The 18978-nt window shown below is 42.9% G+C and overlaps 1 protein-coding gene across 3 annotated transcripts; it reads right to left on the reverse strand.

The window, feature by feature from the left end:
- Positions 1 to 395: 395 nt before the first annotated feature.
- On the reverse strand, positions 396 to 18698 carry CCNE2 (cyclin E2). 3 transcript variants are annotated; one of them, XM_067536741.1, is made up of 12 exons: positions 18562 to 18698; positions 15881 to 15919; positions 15677 to 15791; positions 15408 to 15464; positions 13422 to 13573; positions 10894 to 11029; positions 8296 to 8442; positions 7105 to 7200; positions 5738 to 5872; positions 4586 to 4697; positions 2585 to 2739; positions 396 to 1302 (listed from the first exon to the last, which is right to left on the reverse strand). In XM_067536741.1, exons 1-12 carry the CDS (start codon positions 18630 to 18632, stop codon positions 1201 to 1203), a joined length of 1317 nt encoding a protein of 438 aa, XP_067392842.1. In that variant the 5' UTR covers positions 18633 to 18698; the 3' UTR covers positions 396 to 1200. The 3 variants fall into 3 exon arrangements, with proteins under 3 accessions (XP_067392842.1, XP_067392850.1, XP_067392859.1); XM_067536749.1 differs by lacking the exon at positions 18562 to 18698 and adding an exon at positions 17921 to 17960; XM_067536758.1 differs by lacking the exons at positions 396 to 1302; positions 2585 to 2739 and adding an exon at positions 3851 to 4354.
- Positions 18699 to 18978: the final 280 nt, after the last annotated feature.

An 18978-nucleotide genomic window follows, 5' to 3' on the forward strand; every position in this document is an offset into this window, starting at 1 on the left:
CTCTTCTACAGAAGGGACAAAGCATGGCAAAAGCAGAGGTAGTGAATATTCAAAGGCGCACACATTAGTGGTGGTTAATGCTATTTAAATATTGATAACGGCACAGTATGTAGCATAAATACTGCTTTCATTGACTGGCCGTAGAATCCTTGCAGTCAACTTTCTAAAACAACTCTAGTTCTAGTTAAGATCTAAACATGAACCCTTTTAAATGATCTTAATATGAAGTAGAATGTTTCTCTTTCAGTTACTTTTCCAGTTAAATTACTTCAGCAGCAAATTGTTTACTTGTACTCTTACCTGAGGTCAAACTTAACTATAGCTCAGCACAAGGTCATGATAGCACCTCTTCAAACAGCCCTACCCCCCCACCCCCAAAGCTATTTTTAAGTAATTTGCCATCTTACTTAAGCCTTGTCTAGACGGAGGATTTAACCCAACCATAGGCACCAATTCAAGCCCTGCCCTACCCCAATAAAGCTGTATGTGGGCCAGTGGAGCTCACCAGGCTTCCACTGGTAAAGCTCCCCTTGTGCCAACATCAAGGGAGGTAGGCAAAGCTGCAAAGTGCAGTCAGATTAAATTTCCAACTCAAACATGGCCTTCAACTTAGATATTGCAAGTACCACACCACCCAGGAAAAAATGGTATTGGCACAGATCACAACTAATAGATTTAAAAGCTCTGATCCTACCAAGAAAGTAGTCACTATTCAGTAATATGTACATAGTGTTGCTCTAAGGAGCACAACATTGTATGGCTCTGCCCACTTAATGACTGCTATCCTAGCCAACAAGATGTTTTAAAACATGTTCTTGAAATCCATAATTAAACAATTCATAATTTAAAAATTGGTTAAACCTAGTTCAAATAGTCCTACTGTAGCATAGATTAAAAGCAGGAGGGACCAAAGTGATCTAGTCCAACCTCCTGCATAACACGGAGGGAAGGCTGTATGTCCCATAACAAAATTCTTAAAACTGAAGTCTGCAAAAAGCCAAGTGGGTCTGACTCCTATCCATTATCAGTTGGACATGTCTTTTACTGCAATGCAGGATGTTGAGGCAGAAAGCGTTCAAAGATTAGATTGAGAGTCTGCTTTAGGGTAGCCTTGGACCGAAGCACACTGTCCTGCTTCGGAGTTTCTACCACTGAACCTTTATTGCATTCTTCTTTCTTCAGCTGTTTTTCCCATACTTTTCACTTTTTTTCTGTGCTTTTGGGGGGTGTTATTATTCCTCCTATACACCCTGGAGATAACTGGCCTGCTGCTTCTAGAGTTACTCCACAATTCACTTCATCCTAGGGAGTTGAAAAACAAAACAAAAAAACAAGCAAAGTTAAACTGGATTTCACTTCTGCATTCTATAGTAATGGTTGTGTGGGGTTCTTTATTCAAAGTTCTATCTTCTATTTAAACATCCTTTGGGCTAAGGTAAGTAGAATTTCTTCAAGCTAGTCTTTTAATCCTTCACTTCTTAATATGAAAAGAAAGGGGATTGGAGAAATTTGATAACTGAATTTTATCATCGATTCCTATTTCAAGTACTTGATCCCTCTTAAAACTACATTAGGAGAGAAAGTTGCTCATCATTGGACTCTTGACAATCTGAAGAACACTTTCTCCTGTTTTACCATTTGGGAGTAGTTTCCTTCAGCAAAAATGGATTTCTATCACCATGTCCTTAATTGATTGGCCAGGTTCATCAGTTATAATGTAATCTGGCCATATCTGTGCCGGGAGTATTTTAGTGGAATACTAGATTGGTAAACCTCATTCACATGCATACACACACATCCCCCATTAGTGAAGAACTAGAGCAGTAAAAATACAGCCTTACCCATGGGATGTCTGGCACAGTTGTGGCAGTCAGGGTTTACATCTCTTCATACCCTTGACCAACAGAACTATGCAGGCAAGTGACAACAGTATTTTTTTAATACTAGAGTACATTTGTCACATTCCTGCAGTCAGAGATGCTAATGTAGTATTAGGCCCAGTCCATGATACATAATGAAATGTGTCAAGCTACAGCCATGTGGGAAATGGACAGTCATAGGACCTAGCTGCTTTGCTCCTTTCACAGGCCCATGGTCATTTCCTCTTGCTAGTTCAGCATACTTTTGCAGAGCAGACAGACATACTCCCAAACTCTGTACAGTTTGGCCTGTCATCCTCCCCCAGCATGTGACATCCCAGAGTGCTTTGGCGTATCTGGCTGTTTATTTTCCAGGTACTTTACAGACTTGCTCATGCATATATTCCCCCATGCTACTTTGATACAAGCAAAGTTTGACTGGGGGCGGGTGGGTAACATGATACTTGCCTCTAGTCAACCAAACCTAGGATTTTCAGTCTGCAGCCTCCTGGGGCTCCACAGACGAAGATTTTTCAAAGGGGGGCTGTACCTCCATTTGAAATTTTTAGGGGCCCTCCATGAAAAAAAGTTGAAAACCACTAAGCTAGAACACTGATTCTAAGGCTCAGTCTGAACAAACTATATACCATTCCCACCGGTTTTAAGCTTAGCCATTATACAAATCAGTGTTTGATATACAGACAAATGCTAAAAAAAAGTCATACCAGCATGTCCAAGTAGTTTGCGTGGATTTGGATATTATGTCTGTCTTCCACTGCAACCTTCTTAAAACTCTTCAGTTTCACAGGGGCTTTTCTTGCCACGCTAACAAAAGGTACCATCCACTCAAAACATTCTGAAATGCTGTCCCAATCTAAACCTAAGGGGAAAATAAAATAAGATATCAGCTTCAGGCGTTGTGCAGGTAAACCAAGATGCATATTCATCCCCTACCCAGCATTCTAACGTGGAAAATGAAAAGTTAAGATAATCCGAGTTCCCACTTTCCTGTGCTTTGTGCACATCTTTGATATACTTGCTTGGTGCAGGTTTAAAAAAAGATTTTTTTTTTTTTTTAAATCTATAAAAATAAACTACCTGGAATGCTTTGTTTGCATCCTGCACCGTCACTTAGACATCAAAATTTTAATACTACAATCCCAGTTAAGATACCAAACATTCAGTTTTACTTAAGGCCCAAAGCATGAGGGTGTGTATTAAAACAGCTATACGACATGTTGCCCTTTTCAGCGTATCTAGCAGCACTATGACTGTACATGTTCTCCCCATAAGGCTCAAGCTTTGTCACTAGCCTTTAGTAACAGGCTAGATCTGGAATCAGCACTCCCTGCACAAGCGAAGAGCCACTGCTTTGTGTAGGTCTTTATAGAAGAGCATCACAAGAAAGAGTGCATGAGTCTTGTCAGTTTCATGCTCCCGCTCTTCTATTAGAGGGATAGCAGAAAATGGGAAAGTTGTCAGATTTTCAACTGGATTTAACTAAAATGAGGCACTATTGGGGTATTCCACTCATCAATATTTTCAATGTCTGGTACTTTAAGTCAGAGGGGTCAACCTACCCCTCAGGCTACAAAATTACAGTAAGCTAACTATGGGGAATAACCAGTCACAGCAGAAAATAAGGTGAGTTCCTGGCTTAGAACATCCACTAATTACAAACTAATTTTGCTATTATCTTTATCATTTACTTTACAGCTGGCCTGATAGGAAAAAATGATTTTAGAGGAGAAGGAAGAAACATTTTTGGTTGCCAACAGCCTACAAAAGTAACTAATTGGGACCTGAAAACTAGGACGTATCAATGTTGCAGCTTCTGATTAATACAGTGGTATTGATAGATAAAGGGAAATATTAATCTCATGCACAGGGAAGGGTAATCAGCCATCAGTGTATCAAAATAATCTTGCTACATTTGTCAAGTTAACCCCTTGCATGAAGAGGAATGCCATTACTGACAAAGACATGCGTGTCTCGGGGGAGTCAACAGAGAAAACCTTACGTGAGTGTGTTATGTGTCTTAAGTGACAAACTACCTAAAACTAGTGTTTGTCCTTTTATACAATTACGCCAGTTTGTTATGTCCAGCCACTCCACTTTAGAATCCTTTGCTTCAAGAGGACAGGTTGATAGGAATCAGCACAAAAGTTTTTCATATGACTGCTGTCATTCTAGAATGACTAGTTTGTAACTAAAAGTCACCTTCCCCAAGAAGAACTAGAGACAGGCTACTGGAGCCCCATCATAAACTACTAGTGATTGCTGTTGAATTTTCAGTTTACAGAGCAGTAGCCACAAATACCAGCAACAAAATATTCTGTTATATTTCCAGATACTTCACATCAGAGGCACAGCAATCTTGTGCTTCCATTACTTAAAAAAATTCAATTGAAAAGTTTTCGGGTTTTGTTTTTTCTTTTAAAAATCCCTGCAGTTGTTGTGACCAACATAGCTGGGCGTGCAAGTGAATGAGGAACCTGAAAAGTAAAATGGATCAAAAACTGAATTTATTTTAAATTGACCATGTAGAGAAACTTAAAAAGAGCATAATACATGCTGTTAAAAGCAGGACAATTTTAATCATCTCAGGTTCAATTTTTAGAAAAAAATGTCATCATGTTCTAAGCATTTAAGGTGATGTTATGTGAATGAATTGGAACGCCTTAATAAGCCTTTTTAAGAGCTGTCATGGCAATAGGCCACCTTACCTGAAGCTTTCTTAACAACCTCGCTTGAGGTATAGTGACAGAGTGCAGCAGCAGCCAGTGTCCTATACTGAAAGTCCAGAGAACTGACATCTAGGATACAGAGGTCTAAAAGCTGTGCAAACAATAGTAATGGTTACAAAGTTTCTTTTATATGAGGAACAGTCCTAGGCACATAGTAGGAACATGCACATACCTCCCCCCTCCAACTCAAGTTTCAGAGGGCCCTTTCAGTAAACTGGTCTGTAACAAGACAAAGGCCATAAAGTTGCACTGGCCGGTCCTACTTAAATCACTGTTTTAAATTTTTATTTGTACAGAATCTACAACTCCAGATAGGCCAATCCCTTTTTAAAAGCAAAAAACACCTCATCTCAGCTAACAGCCCTGTCTGAATGACCCAGAACCAACATGTTAAGTGTCCATCCTGAATTATTTCTATTCAATCTTGAAACTGATTCTGGTAAAGGAGTCCTTATTTGATACCCATCTATCAGCAGTGTAAGACCCATAAGGGTTACTAAAAATGTGCACAGAAATTGGTTTAGTGCACAGTGTGTTTTTTCATACTAAACTCTGTTCCTTTTTCCCCCCAGAGGATGTATCTTGCTTTATATATTCTAAATAATAAAAATCAAAGTAACTTAACACTGAAACATACATTAATACCTTTAAAGCCTTTGCCACCCATCAAGTACTGCCTTATGTAATACTCTAGTTCTGTTCACCCTGAGATCAAAACTTACTGGCAAGTGTATGGAGATAGCTGTTGCTAACAGGGTTAACAGTATGGGTTTCCTAACGAGTGCTGGCCCTACTTCCAGTTATAAAACCATCATATGGATACTGGAACCCTATTAACAAAAGCTTAGCGGGGGGAAGATAGATGTGTGTGCTGTTGGGCATTTTTCCTCCTACGGGCTTAGGCTATTGGCATTATGTCAGTGACCTTATTGCGCTTTTTAGTTTAATTAAAATATGCACTCAACCTTCAGGGAACCACTTTCATATTATCTTGTTATATAAAAACTCTGCCTTAGTCCTTTAAGCATTAGGTAAATAGTTTTATAAATCTTATTTTACAGCACACACTTCTGCTTAGATCACCAACGATGGCATCTTACGTGGTATGCATGGATTGAAACAACTACCTACCTGTGCTATTTGAATGAATTTTTCCTGAGAATACTGAGGTAGCAGCACTTTTGGAATATCTTTCAAAGCATCCACTTGGAGATAAAGATTGAGCCAGGAGATGATTGTCACTGGGCATAGTTCCCATTTTAAAGCCTACGGATATTAAAAACATGAGAACTATATATATTGTCCAAGAACTTGAAGTGCATAGCACCTTTTTTCCCCACCCACCCCCAAAATATCACCAACCAAGTTCTGCTCCCACAATCTTACCCAGTCTCCTTCCCCATTTTCATCCCCACTTAGGTCAACCAGATCTTCTGTCATGTACCTACATGCCTGAATCACATGCAGGATGCCCTACATTTTTGAGTACACATATGGTCTAGAAATAACAATCTTCTGACTTTCAGAAATAAGAGCTGGAACAAGTCCAAATTTCAACAACAGCTTAAGAACAGCCAGAATATTTTTCCTGACCCTTTTCCCCACCCTCTCTAAAAGATGCCTCACAAATACTGAGCAAGTGGTCCTTGTGCAGGAGACATACATAAGAGCTGGAGAGGCAAAACATACATTCCCAAGATGTGCCAAGGCCTTGGAATCGCAGCTAAAGTAGCTGCAGCCTGGAGCTCAGCAGAGAACAGTAATTTAATTTTGGAGGATTTCTAGTTTGGTTTTGGTCTGACTCAGGACAAAAACCAAAAGTTTCAAAATTCTCAGCAAATCAAGATTACCATTTTCTATCCAACTCTGGGAACCTTGGCAAAGAGGCATTCCACCTGGTGGACTGCCCAAAGCTTGGGACCTGGAAGCCCCAACTGCATGTCCCCGGGCAGGCTGCTGAGGAGCCAGAAGCCAGAACTCCAGGATACCTGTCAGTCTAGCAGGTAAGTTACTGAGGACTCAGGCAGGCAAGTTGGCAGGAAGCCAGGTTTCAGAACCTGGATGGTTTCTGGCAGAATTGCATCAAAAGTGACAGTTGCAGAGCAATTAGATTTTGATGAAAAATGGTTTTCATCAAAAATCTTCCAGCTTGTTCTAATATAGTCTGGCCAAAAAAAAAAAAAAGCCACCCTCTATTACATACAGTTCTCAGAGGCCCACCCTTTCCTTGCAGAAAGCAAATGTAGGGCCTCGGTGTCAAAGAGGGGCATTAAATGAGACCTCCACCGAAGGGTGGATGCCAACTTATGAAATGATTGATGAATTAATGAAGACTTCAGAGTTTTTCAGAAAGTTAGAAGTGAGGTACTACTTCTTGCCTACAGATGGGGGAAGGGCACAAACAGAGCAGCCATTAAACACAAGATGCTAAAATAAAAGGCTCTGCTAGGCTACTACTCAACCAGCTAATATTAAAAATAATAAGACTGTTACATTACCTTTAATACAATGAGCTCCATTCCTATAATATCATCTTCGCTACAAGCACCATCTGTGACATAGGCAAATTCTTGCAGTTTAGGAGCATATATCTCCTTTAAAAGAAACACAAAAACAAAACTCAAGACCAGAAGGTTTTTTAGATCCTGCAGGAATGCAAACAAACTGCAGAAGACATCTGTGAATCTTTTCAGATTTGTAGACAGAACCATTTTATTAACTCATTAGAAACAGATACTTTCAGCTATTTCTTACGATAGTACAAATAGCATAAGCCTTTCATACTTTAGGTGTCCACAAAAAAATGAGCTAGAAAATTAATAATGCAAAGCCGTTAAATACTAATAGAGTAGACAGTATGTATTCCAAAGGTCACATGCCAGAGATTTATCAGACCACTTTACAAAGCATTAGAACCAGTATTATTGGGAGGAGGTAATGTTGGCCAGAATATTAGAATTATTTCCTCCTTATATCACCTTCGCAATCAGGATCTCTGCCTACCCAGACAATTCTGAGGGACCCAGTGAAACAACCGTCTTTAATTCAAACACCAGTTACCATATGGTTCCTCTAAGGCCTATTCTATACCAATACCTATATTAACAAACCTCCTTGGTAGACGCAGTTTATACCACCAAGAGTGCGTTTGCCAGTATAGCTGCAGCTACACTAGGGCTTTTGCTGCTGATAAAAAACAAACCTTTTTTATACGTTTAAAGGAACATCAATTTGAAGTCTCTTATTTGAAGAATTCTGTAGTTTCAGGTCCTACGCCTGTCCGTGTGATTGTCTACCAATTTCTTTGGTTTTGAAAAAAATAAACCTCACTACTTTTAAAAAAAGTTTCTCTTGCCTGCTGCTATGTAGAAGACCCACAGAGGGAACTGATGGACTAAACAGGGGAAACAGAGAAACCAACTACACACAAAAGACTAACTTCAGGTGTTACTTGTAACAATACCAGGTTAATTAACCATTCTGTCTGAATCTTTTTATGTTAATTCAAGATTCTAACCAGAATATATTTTTAATTATTTTATGTTGTTTCAAGATTATAAACATTATTATAACTAGAATTAACCAACCAACCATTCTGACAAGCTTTTTATGTCGATTTTTTTTATATTCTTCAAGAAGCAGTTTTTAGATATTCCATCCCTAAAAATATCATGCATATAGCCACCTACCTCAAGTTTAGATGCAATGAATAAGGAGGTAATTCCTATTAGCTGAAGCATATTTTTATTGATATTCTTTTGTGTCAGCATGAATCTATCAAAAAAATCTTGAGCTAGGTAGAAGGTTTCCCTGTGAAGCATATATACTTCACATACCTAACACACAAAAACAAAACAAAATGTAGGTCAGTTCTCTGTTTGAAAGCACGATTAATCTTCCCAGTATAAACATGTTAGTAATCCTGTTTTAATGGTAAATACAATTTTTGTCCTTTAATGTGAACAGGGATAGCTAGGTTTACAAGTGTGTTAACTTGTTTTGCCTTGTAATGAATGATAAAAAAGGTTAAACCCACCAAAACAAGTTTATTTAGGATTCTTCATTTCTCCTCTAACTTCTGGAAAATATTAAGAAAGCCATTGCCTCCTTAGCTTTTTGTAAAATTTAATATTCATTTTTAAAAATTAAGAAGTTCCCCTGCAAACAACTTCAAACCACCTGAAACAATAATTCAAGAGGTATAAACTCTTATATCTACAATTAATTTCAACTGAGTGCAAAGTCCATAGTTAATTTAAATATCAACATCACTAGCTATTTCACAGTAGAGGGGGCTGAAAACCTGAAAATAGTTCTATTCGTCGGTTTCCCACTCTAATGTTGGAAAAAGTGACCAGTTGGGTCACATACTTCAGTTTTAGGTTTAGTTTTTCAGGCCTTGTCTAGATGAAAGTAAAATGTGTGATGTTAGCATATTAGCTAGCATGTACTAACATCATACCTTTAAATCCTATGCTAGATAACGCCCTAAGCAAAAGTAAGGAGCCAAATCCATCCTGAAGCAAGGGGGTACAATTCCTATGGAATTATCTTTGTCAGATTCAGTAGTGACACTCAGCATGGTGTCAAGTTACACATCAGGTGGGAAGTGACAAAGATGCAACATGAAGTTTTAACATTCACTGGGTATACAAAACAAGTAGCTTGCATATAGAAACTGAAAGGAGAAGCAATGTAGTTGCTTTTCCTGATAAGTTAAAGATGGGGGTTAAGAGATAGTGCTATCCCCCTTTTTGCACCTCAATCTGTGAGCTAAACGAAGCCCTTGTGGGCAATGCAAATGAACACAATATCCTCTCCCCCAGCCAAGCGTCCGACCACTGCCAATAGAGCAAGGTGCACCATTTTAAACAACTGTGACATACAGTGCTGCTCTGAGAAAGTTAGAGTGATCAGTTGCATTTTCAGTCAAGTTGGAGGAACTCTTACCAGAAGTCTCAAGAATAAGACAATAAGCCAAATTTAGAGATGGTGAATATGTGAACATGTTGGGAATAAATGGTGAGGTGATGTAATTTTCGTCACTGATGATGTCTAACTTTTTCCCCCTAAAGTTTACCCAGGTAGTTCCACTGTTGCTATCACCAGTGGGAGTTCTAACATAAATAAGGCATCAGTGCCCACCAGCATTAACAGCTGCTTGCGTGGAGTGCATTTGATGCCACAGAATTTACCATGTTTCATGATCTCACACACAGTCCCTGCCCCACTGGTGGGTCAAGAATTTTGCACTACTGCCGACAACAGTTAGACATCCCTAAAACAGGAGGCATTGTAAGACAGAGCTGTGTTTTTCAAACATTTCCAGAACAAATCCTTTCTCAAGTAGTTTTGAGCATGGTTTGGCTGCCATTGTGGAGAGAGTCAAACTGTTTTGAACCGTTTTCAAACACTGCACAAGTACAACTGGTGAAGTCTTTTTGAGCAAAATTTGACCATCCTCATTTACATTCAAAACTATTTTAGAGAGAAGTTGTGCTTGAAACACTTCTGACACAGCTCTCAGTGTAGGTAGGGCTTTAAATATAAACATCAGGAGAAACAGCTATAAACACTGATTTTTTCTGTACCATACACAGGGCCTTAGTCATGTTCCCAAATTTGTACTCAACTATTCGGCAGTCTCAAGCTTTGGGATGTGATTAAGGTTCCATCTACAACCATGCTGTAACCATTTCAATGCAAGTACCATGCTGAAGCATAATTCTCCACATTTAGAGACAAGTAAATAATTTTTCAGTTCGGCTGCAGTTTAGGAGGGGAAGAGGAGAAACACCAAAAAATTTGGTTCAGAACTAACAATTCGACAATTCAATTCAATTTAGTGACTAAAAAAATCCCTTTTTTTCAGGAATGGGGATTTGAACCTAAATATCCCACATCTCGGGTGAGTGCCTTTACCACTGGGCTAGATGTTACAGGGTGAAAGAAAGGCACAACACCAGCCCCATCTTCTCTGGTCATTTTGTGACTGGTCAAAACACTTCACAAAGTTTGCTGAACTGCATTTTTCATCCAATAAGCTATTTGGATAAAAAAAAATTCATCCTATTCTATCCACACTACTGATGTGTTAAAAGTGCCAAAAATTAGGAATTCTTCCCTGCTCCATTTTAGAGGTTAGCTTTGTCAATGTTTGTTTCAAAATGTGTTTGTCATTTATATCTACAGTATTACAGATATTAGCTCTTTGCATAAACTCTTTGCCTTTACACTGATCTATTTTACAGCCATAACACAATGTAAAGTAACTCTCGAAAACACACCTCCAACAGCCAGTCCAGGAGAATTGATCTCATGTGTGGCTGCAAGTTAGAATGTAGCGATGTAAAATGTTTGCAGTGAGCATATTTGTCCTCCTTCTTCAGGATGTTGAGCCAGACATCTTTGGAATTTCCCCAGCTATGGAAAAAAGTAATATGAAGTGGTAAGATATTTTTACAAATGGAAATTTGAACATTTATATTAGTGTTACATTTTAAGTTAGTTTTTCAATATTGGTCTGTTTATATGTAATCCAAGGTTGGTGAAAAAATATTTTTGGTAAAAAAATTTTAAGTCAGACAACTACAGGTATACTTTTTGTTTTGAAATCTCAGCCCGTCGAAGTCACCAAAACCCTAGTTCCCCAAGACATATCTGAATAGTCCAATGTTCAAGTACGCACAAGTCAAAGCTGCACACACAAATCACTACTTGGGTAGGCAAAATAAGCAGTCGTGTTCCATTTGGTCATACAGTTCAGCAAGGAAGCCCAGTTTTCAAATGGATTATAAGTAGTCAGATAAAAGAAGACTAAAGACACCCCAAAAAAGTTCAACCTGATTTAGTGCTACAAGCCAAGTCACTGGTATTTAGAATTCATTTTTCTCTCCCTTCCTGCTTCCTCCATCATTTTCCCCAGGGACTAGAAATATACTGTGATGAGCATAAATTTAAAAAACAAATTGGAAATAATTTTAACAATGAAGTAGTTCATTTACTCACATCCAGGGCTTGAAAAATCCACTAAGGTTTCACTGGAGAAAGTGGCTGCTTAAACCACCAACGTTGTATCACTGCATTATTATGAATCATTTTGGGTTTTGGTTTTTGTTTTTTAACTATAAAACTCACCATATGGTCACTAATGGCTGGTCTACACTGAAAAGTTACATTGCATAGCTAAGTCACTTGGGTGTGAAAAATCCCCACCTAAGAGACAGAGTTAAGCTGACCTAACCCCCAGTGTAGACCGTGCTAGGTCAATGGAAGAATTTTTTCATTGGCCTAGCTAGTGCCTCTCTCAGAGGTGTCTACACTGAAGCGTTTTAAGCATACACATAGCCTGAAAAAGCACTCCAAACATGAAGACAACAGTACATCAATTAACATGTGATTCATTAGTCCTCATACTATCAGTTTCAGTGTCTGCTGCTGCTCCTACTTCTGCCAAGCAGAACAAAGTCAGTTTAATTGGATGGGTCAGTTTCACTGCTTCCCAGAGGATTCTGAATAGCAATAGCAGCATCCAAAAAGTAGTGTCAGTTTTACTCTGCTGCTGGTGAGAACTATGAAGAAATCCAGAAGCATTTTCTGGATTTATTTATGGGAAGGATCCCAAAATATGGAGAGTTAAAGTATCAGAGACCCCCTTTTCCATCGTGTTCTTACAGCAGCCAGGCAACTCTGGAAAGTGCAGAAAAGAAAGTGATTTTCGGTACTGCATTTGGAGAGGGTGGAGCTTCAGGTTTATCAGATACTCATTAGCTAGACAGTTCTGAAACATGGAGTCCCCAGGGCAGAGTCTATGAACAGAACTCAGAAAGAAATCTCAACACCCTTTCCAGCAACTAGGGAGGGGCATAAAGGACAGAGTTCAGCTTTTCACCAGGGCATTGCTGCTGGATTCACAGAGATCCCCAACCCATCCTCATCTTTCATATCTACTGTGGACTATTAGGCATCTGCTAAATTTTCCAAGTCCTACTCACATCATCATGTACTGTTCTTTAGAGAGTGAAATAACTGAGAAAAATGGAACCTATTCATTAATCTCAGTGTAGTATTAACTCTGAAACACTATGATAAAGTATGTAACAACTAGTTCATCACTGGATCATTTTAGTAGAAACATCCAACTAACATGCATTCCCAATATGGGTGACTTCCTTAGAAATTAGAGACTGAAGTTTCTTCAATCATGTCATCTAGTTCAGCCACCTGGGAAGTGCAGGATTGCTCCATACAATACATTCTATACATTTTTCTAGACTTTGTACATTGGGCTTCCACCATTTTTCTAGCAGATCTATTCCACAGTATAATTAGTTTCCACCAATAGGAGACTCTTCCTCTTCAGCAGTGTATCTATGAACATGAGGCCTTCACAATGCTTCCCACAGGCTGGAAAGACCAAGGCTATCCCTAAAACCAGGCCTTTTATCAGCATGGTATTGTGTTGGCCTCTAGGTTTTCTAAACGGCTGGTTCCAATAGCAGTGGATGCAGTTTATTTTAAAACAACCCAAAACAAATGTCGTAATATTTACAAAATAACTGAATCTATAAAGAATGGCTCCAATTAGAAAAGTTAATGTAAGCCTCTCTGCATGTGCGCCTGCCTCCCTCCCTCCCTCTGCCACTCCAAAAAACCTGGAATTTTTTGGGAGGTCAAGCCAGGGAAGGGGAATTGGAGTGGATGGGCTCAAGATTTCAGCTCTCTGATTATGAACCCAATACTGGGCACAATTAAACCAATGGCGTGGAATTTGTTGTATCATAATTTCAGAAGTAGTAATATGTCAATAACTTACCTAAGTTCAGGCAAAGGTGATGGATTTATGAAGAGGTTTCTGAACCTGTATTTTTTGAATCTGGAAAAGTCAGAGGCTACCATCTCTTTGTGAGGTGTTTCAATAATTATGCAGGGAGAGATGCCTCCTGATATTGTGGGTGGCCAACAACTCTACAATGTAAACAAGAGATCTTTTAAGTGCTGACTTGACCTGCCTAGTTTGCTTTTGAGGTACATACTAAGGTAGTAACAAGATAGAAATTACTGAATAACATCTTGATTTATCCTATTTTTACATGTTAACTTATCTAACTTCAGCATCCTTCAAAATGCTAAAAGTAATTTCAAAAACAAAGTGTGTAAGAATTTATTTTAAAATTAACTTGCTCTTCAGAACTAAGAGCTAGTTTATTCAAGTGTTCCAGAATATACATACTGGTACTGAAAGCTTAGAAAACTAAAGAACGACTTTCTAGCCAAGGTGGAGACACAGGCACATAATTCTGACAAATCAAAGGAACCTGGCTTTTGGGAGGTAAATAACCTGTGATTTACAAACCGAGGTGTAACTAATCCATTGCTTGAACCATCAGTTCAGTTCTATATGAAACAAATAGTGTTCTCCTGGGTACCAAAAATGTAATGGGAACACAGGCAGCCAATTCCACTATCTACTTTTCATCTGGGAAAAGAGGAGGAAAGAACAGAAGTGAACTATTTACAGCAACTCAGTGGAGACTCTGTTACCTTCCAATTAATTATTCAAGGGGTAAACCATCCATACATAGTTCCAGGGCTAGATACCAACCTGGCAAGCAGAAAGGGCCTTTCAGCCTGCCAGGACCCAAAAATTGTGCACAATGGAAAGAGACCCAAAACAAAGGACACATGAAATTATTCATGCAGGAAACATTCCAGTGAAATGGGAGTCATTTGTTTAATACAACTGACTCTAACTTGTTTCATGATTGTTTACTTCTGCTAAAAACATAGCCGCCACAGTGGTCAGACAAATGGTCCATCTAGCCCAGTATCTGTCTTCAGACAGTGGACAGTGCCAGATGCTTCAGAGGAAATGAACAGAACAGGGCAATCATCAAATGATCCATCCCATCATCCAGTTCCAGCTTCTGGTAATCAAAGGCTTAGTGAAATCCAAAGCATGGGGTTGCATCCCTGCCTATCCTGGCTAATAGCCATTGATGGATTTATCCTTCATGAACTTATCAAAATCTTTTTTGAATCCAGTTATATTATTGACCTTCACAACATTCCTTGGCAACAAGTTCCACAAGTTGACTGTGCATTGTGTGAACAAGTACTTCCTTATGTTTGTTTTAAACCTGCTGCCTATTAAGTTCATCAGGTGGCCCCTGATTCTTATGCTATGTGAAGGGGTAAATATTGTTACCAATAAGTTTCCACCAATTAAAATGAGGTGACATCAAATTTGTATGGAATGTAGGCAACAGTGAGTGAAATCCTTTTTAAAAAAGTGGGGCCAGTTTGTCACAGCAAGTGATTTCTAATGGGATTAGATTGGACCTAACACACCAAGATGTTCCAAGAAAGGAAGAAGCAAGGAGACAGCTACTCCAGGATAAGTTTTGCAGAATACTGCAAAATACTGCATATGAAAAATACACCTATCCCATAGTTCCATCTCATTAAATGAGTTTTTATGTATCTGGCTGCAACTGGTTAATAACTTTTATACTTTATAACACCTTCCATCTCAAGCTCTTAGAACACTTCACAGTCATCATGTTTAACTACATCAAAGGAGTGCTGTGAAGCCAAGTATTATTCCCATTCTTTTCAAAACGAGAGGACATTGACTTTCCCCAAGGTCATAGTGAGTCCTATGCCTCAACCACAATACTCTCTACTTCTGTAAAGTAGAAGCTTCCCCTTCCCACCCAACTGACATCTTCTAGCAGCAAATGCATATATGAAACGGGTGGACTTTTAACTGAAATTTGTTTTGTATGCATGAATGCATTACCTTAATCTCATACTGATGTCTTTTAATGACCTTTTCATCTTCTCCTTTCTTGATATCCTGTTGAGAAAAAGACATTAATCAATTAATGCTCTTCATCCACATTCTCAAATACAGCAGTGGACAGAGTAAACCACCACCATGTTGCCCCACTTCCTAATCATGTGTTCTATGAGAAGAACAACAGTTCTTCCCTGCCCTCTACAGTGGCAGGTACAGGAAACTAGCCCTCCAATCCCACATATTTCCAGGTAAATTAGTCCCCTGCTCACCTCTGTTGCTTTCCTTTTCCTGGTCTGGAGAGGCTCTGTTGCCTGCAGCTCTTGTGGAGACTCTTCCTGACAGGATGGTGGCGGCGGCTGCTGCTGCTTGGCTTGCAAACGACTACTGGAGAGGGGAAAATCATACATAGCATGAAGAGAGCTGTTGTTAAATAGACACAGGTTAGTTTAGTTTATGAAGCTGACAGAAATTACCTGCGTCTTGACATCTTTCTTGGGATGTTGAATCCCTTCCTGGAATAAGGAAAGAACATGAACTTAGTCCACAGACACAAAAAGAAAATGTACGACAAAGGCTACAGCCTAACTCAGATACAATACCAAGGTTTGTGTGCGGCACATTTCATGCACTGGCTCTTACACCATTAGGCACCAGAGCACAAATATTTTACTGACAGAAAATGTGTGCACACATGTCCAAGTCCAGTGTGCATTATTATTATTATGTATATTGCATTATATAATGTAATACAGTGTGTTATTTTACATCTATATAATCACTCAGAACACATACATTCTGAATGCAGGTTATACAAATGCATGATCAAGATCACCACTACAGTCAATCCATGGTTTCCAAAATATTTTTCACACCAATAGCAAATTTGGTTCAGTGTATTTGTACAGGGGATCTGGGGGATGCGTCATCTGAGTGGCGCAGAGGGAATTCTTGTATGGGAGCAGAGAGGGGACACGAAACCCAGACCATCTCATCTTCCCCACCTTCAGTACATTAGTGAATAATATTGATCTATTATATATAAATACACACCCACAACAAACAAACACACCATATATTTTATATACACCGCCATATTTTATTATATACACTCATCTAAGACCTTAGACAGTGGGATACACACACACACACACACACACACACACACACAGTGTAGCTTGACATGTATATAAAAATGCACACACAGCAGTTGTGTGTATTTCTCCACCCCTATTACACAGCCAACCAGCGCTCCCTCTCCTAGCTATTTCAGTCCCCTACCCCCCGGGGCACCCCGGGGTCGCTATGCCTCTCCCCACCCCAGCTCCGAGACCCGAGGGCTCCCTGTCTCCCGTGGCTCTGCGAGCTGCTCCGGCGCTGCGCGTTTCTCCGGCCCCTGAAATGCCGGTTCCGCGCCAATTTACAGAGAGCGGGGAAGAGCGGGCGGCAGCGGCCTGGGGCTGGGCTCAGGGCGTCCTCCTGCTGCTGCCTCCCCCGCTCTCCCCTCGGGACCTGCCGAGGACCCATCCCCCGCCTGTCACAAGGCAGGGGGGCCACGCGGGCGGGCACTTTCTTCCCCCTCCCGCCCCGGGCCAGGCTCCCTCCAAAAACGTAACTCCCGCCCCGCAGTGCCCCTGCGCCCCAACCCTGCGGGAAAGGGGGTGAACTAGGGAGCAGGGCAGGATCAGCAGCCGGACGACCCCCGCCCCGAGCCAGTCTCCCTCCACAGCACGGGGAGATCCCCCCGGGATACCCCCCCTCCCCACACACGGCCTCCCGTGCCCCGCACGCGGGCGGGCGGGCGGGGGGTGATGGGGTCACTGCAGGGAGTCTCCCGCCGGGCACCCGCCGCCCCGCGCTAAGTCACTCAGCCCGGAGGGGGAGGGGGAAGGGGAGCCCCCCCCCTGCCCTCTATAGGCGGCATAATGAGGCCAGCCCGGGGCTGGATCAGCCGCCCCAGCCGGATTCCCCACCCCCTTCCCTGCCTGCACCGAGCCAGTCTCCCTCCAAAATTCAGGCACCGGCGCCCCAGCCCCCCGCTCCACAGAGGAGGCCGGCGCGGGACCGGGTCACCCAAGGGCTGGAGAGGGCTGCAGCCGACACCCCCCCCCCGGTCACTCCACGGCGCGGGGGGGGGGTGCAGGGTGCAGGCCCCGGAGTGCCCCGGGGTTCAGAGGGGCTCGCGGGGGCGCCCTGGGGCTGGATGGGAGGCGCCCGCCGGACACCCATCCCCAGCCACGCTCCCTCCAAAACAGCGCCCGGGCGGGCATCCCGCCGCGTCTCCCGCCACCGCGCGGGGCCCAGGCCCCTCCGATCGCCCCGGAGCGGGCTCTCCACAGCCGGGGCACCGCCACCCCCGGGGCCCGCCGCCCCCCAGAGGGGGCAATACAGGCACCTCGGCGCCCTGCCTACCCCCACCCACACTCCCCAGCCCATCCGCCCCCTGCCCGCGCCCCAGGCCTGGCGACACCCCATCTGCCCCCGACCCCCCAGACCCTTCACCCGGCCGGGCGTACCTCAGCCGCTACCGCCCAGCTCAGTCACCGCGGCTGCCTGCTAGCTCAGCTGGCGCCGGCGCCAAGCCCCTATATACTGCCGCCCGGGCTCTCCCCTGCGCACGCGCGAGCTCAAGTCCCAGCTCATTCTTTTCTCCCGTCATCGTCCCTCCCTGCAACACCCCGTCCCCACTCAGCCCCCACGTGCGCACTGCACAGCCCCCCATGCAGCACAGGGCACGGAGGGGGGCACTCTCCATCAATCCGACACCCCTCCAACGATCAACACCCCCCCCCCATCTTCCATCTCCGATGCACCTCGTGAGCCCCACTGCATAGCCTTCCCTGCCCCCATCACAGCCCCGGACACCCCCTGGACAGCCTTCCCTGCCCCCATCACAGCCCAGGGCACCCCCTGGACAGCCTTCCCTGCCCCCATCACAGCCCAGGGCACCCCCTGGACAGCCTTCCCTGCCCCCATCTGCTCCGCCCCCAGCTCAGCACAGGGCACCCACTAGGCAGCCTTCCCTGCCCCCAACATAGCACAGGGCAGCCCAGCCCAACTCGCTGCTCCCAGGGGCAGGGCAGGGCACAGCAACCTCACCCCTGCAGGGATATGCAGCTTCATCTCAGGTTTCCCATGGCTCCATACAGGCACCGACCTGCGTACAACTCTGCTAGTCCCAGTCCAGCCCAGCATGCCAGGCTGCTGCAACTCCCAAAGGAAGGGCATTCTTCAGCAGCCTCCCCAGCTCCACCACACGCACCACGCTTCCCCGTCGCCTCTGGCCCAGCACCTACAGACCGCCCGGGAGTCCCGCTCTGGTGCAGCAGGGAACAGTACAGCTGTCTGGGCTGGCCCCCTCCACCTTTCCACTACTCACAGCAGAGCACAGAGACACACGCTGCCCGCCCGCCGCAGACAGGTACAAGTTGGGACGGAGCTCCACCCCTGGGCGGAGTCAGAGGCAGCCTCGAGCCAATGGAGAAGGAGAGAGGGCTGGCAACGTGGAGCTGGCTGCAAAATGTAAACAGAGAGCGGTGCGCCGCGTGGCCGGAGTAGTTCCTATGTCAAGTGA

Source organism: Emydura macquarii, unplaced genomic scaffold (assembly GCF_026122565.2).
Source record: "Emydura macquarii macquarii isolate MOO-44397 ecotype Brisbane River unplaced genomic scaffold, CSIRO-AGI_Emac_v2 contig_383, whole genome shotgun sequence".
NCBI lineage: Eukaryota > Metazoa > Chordata > Testudines > Chelidae > Emydura > Emydura macquarii.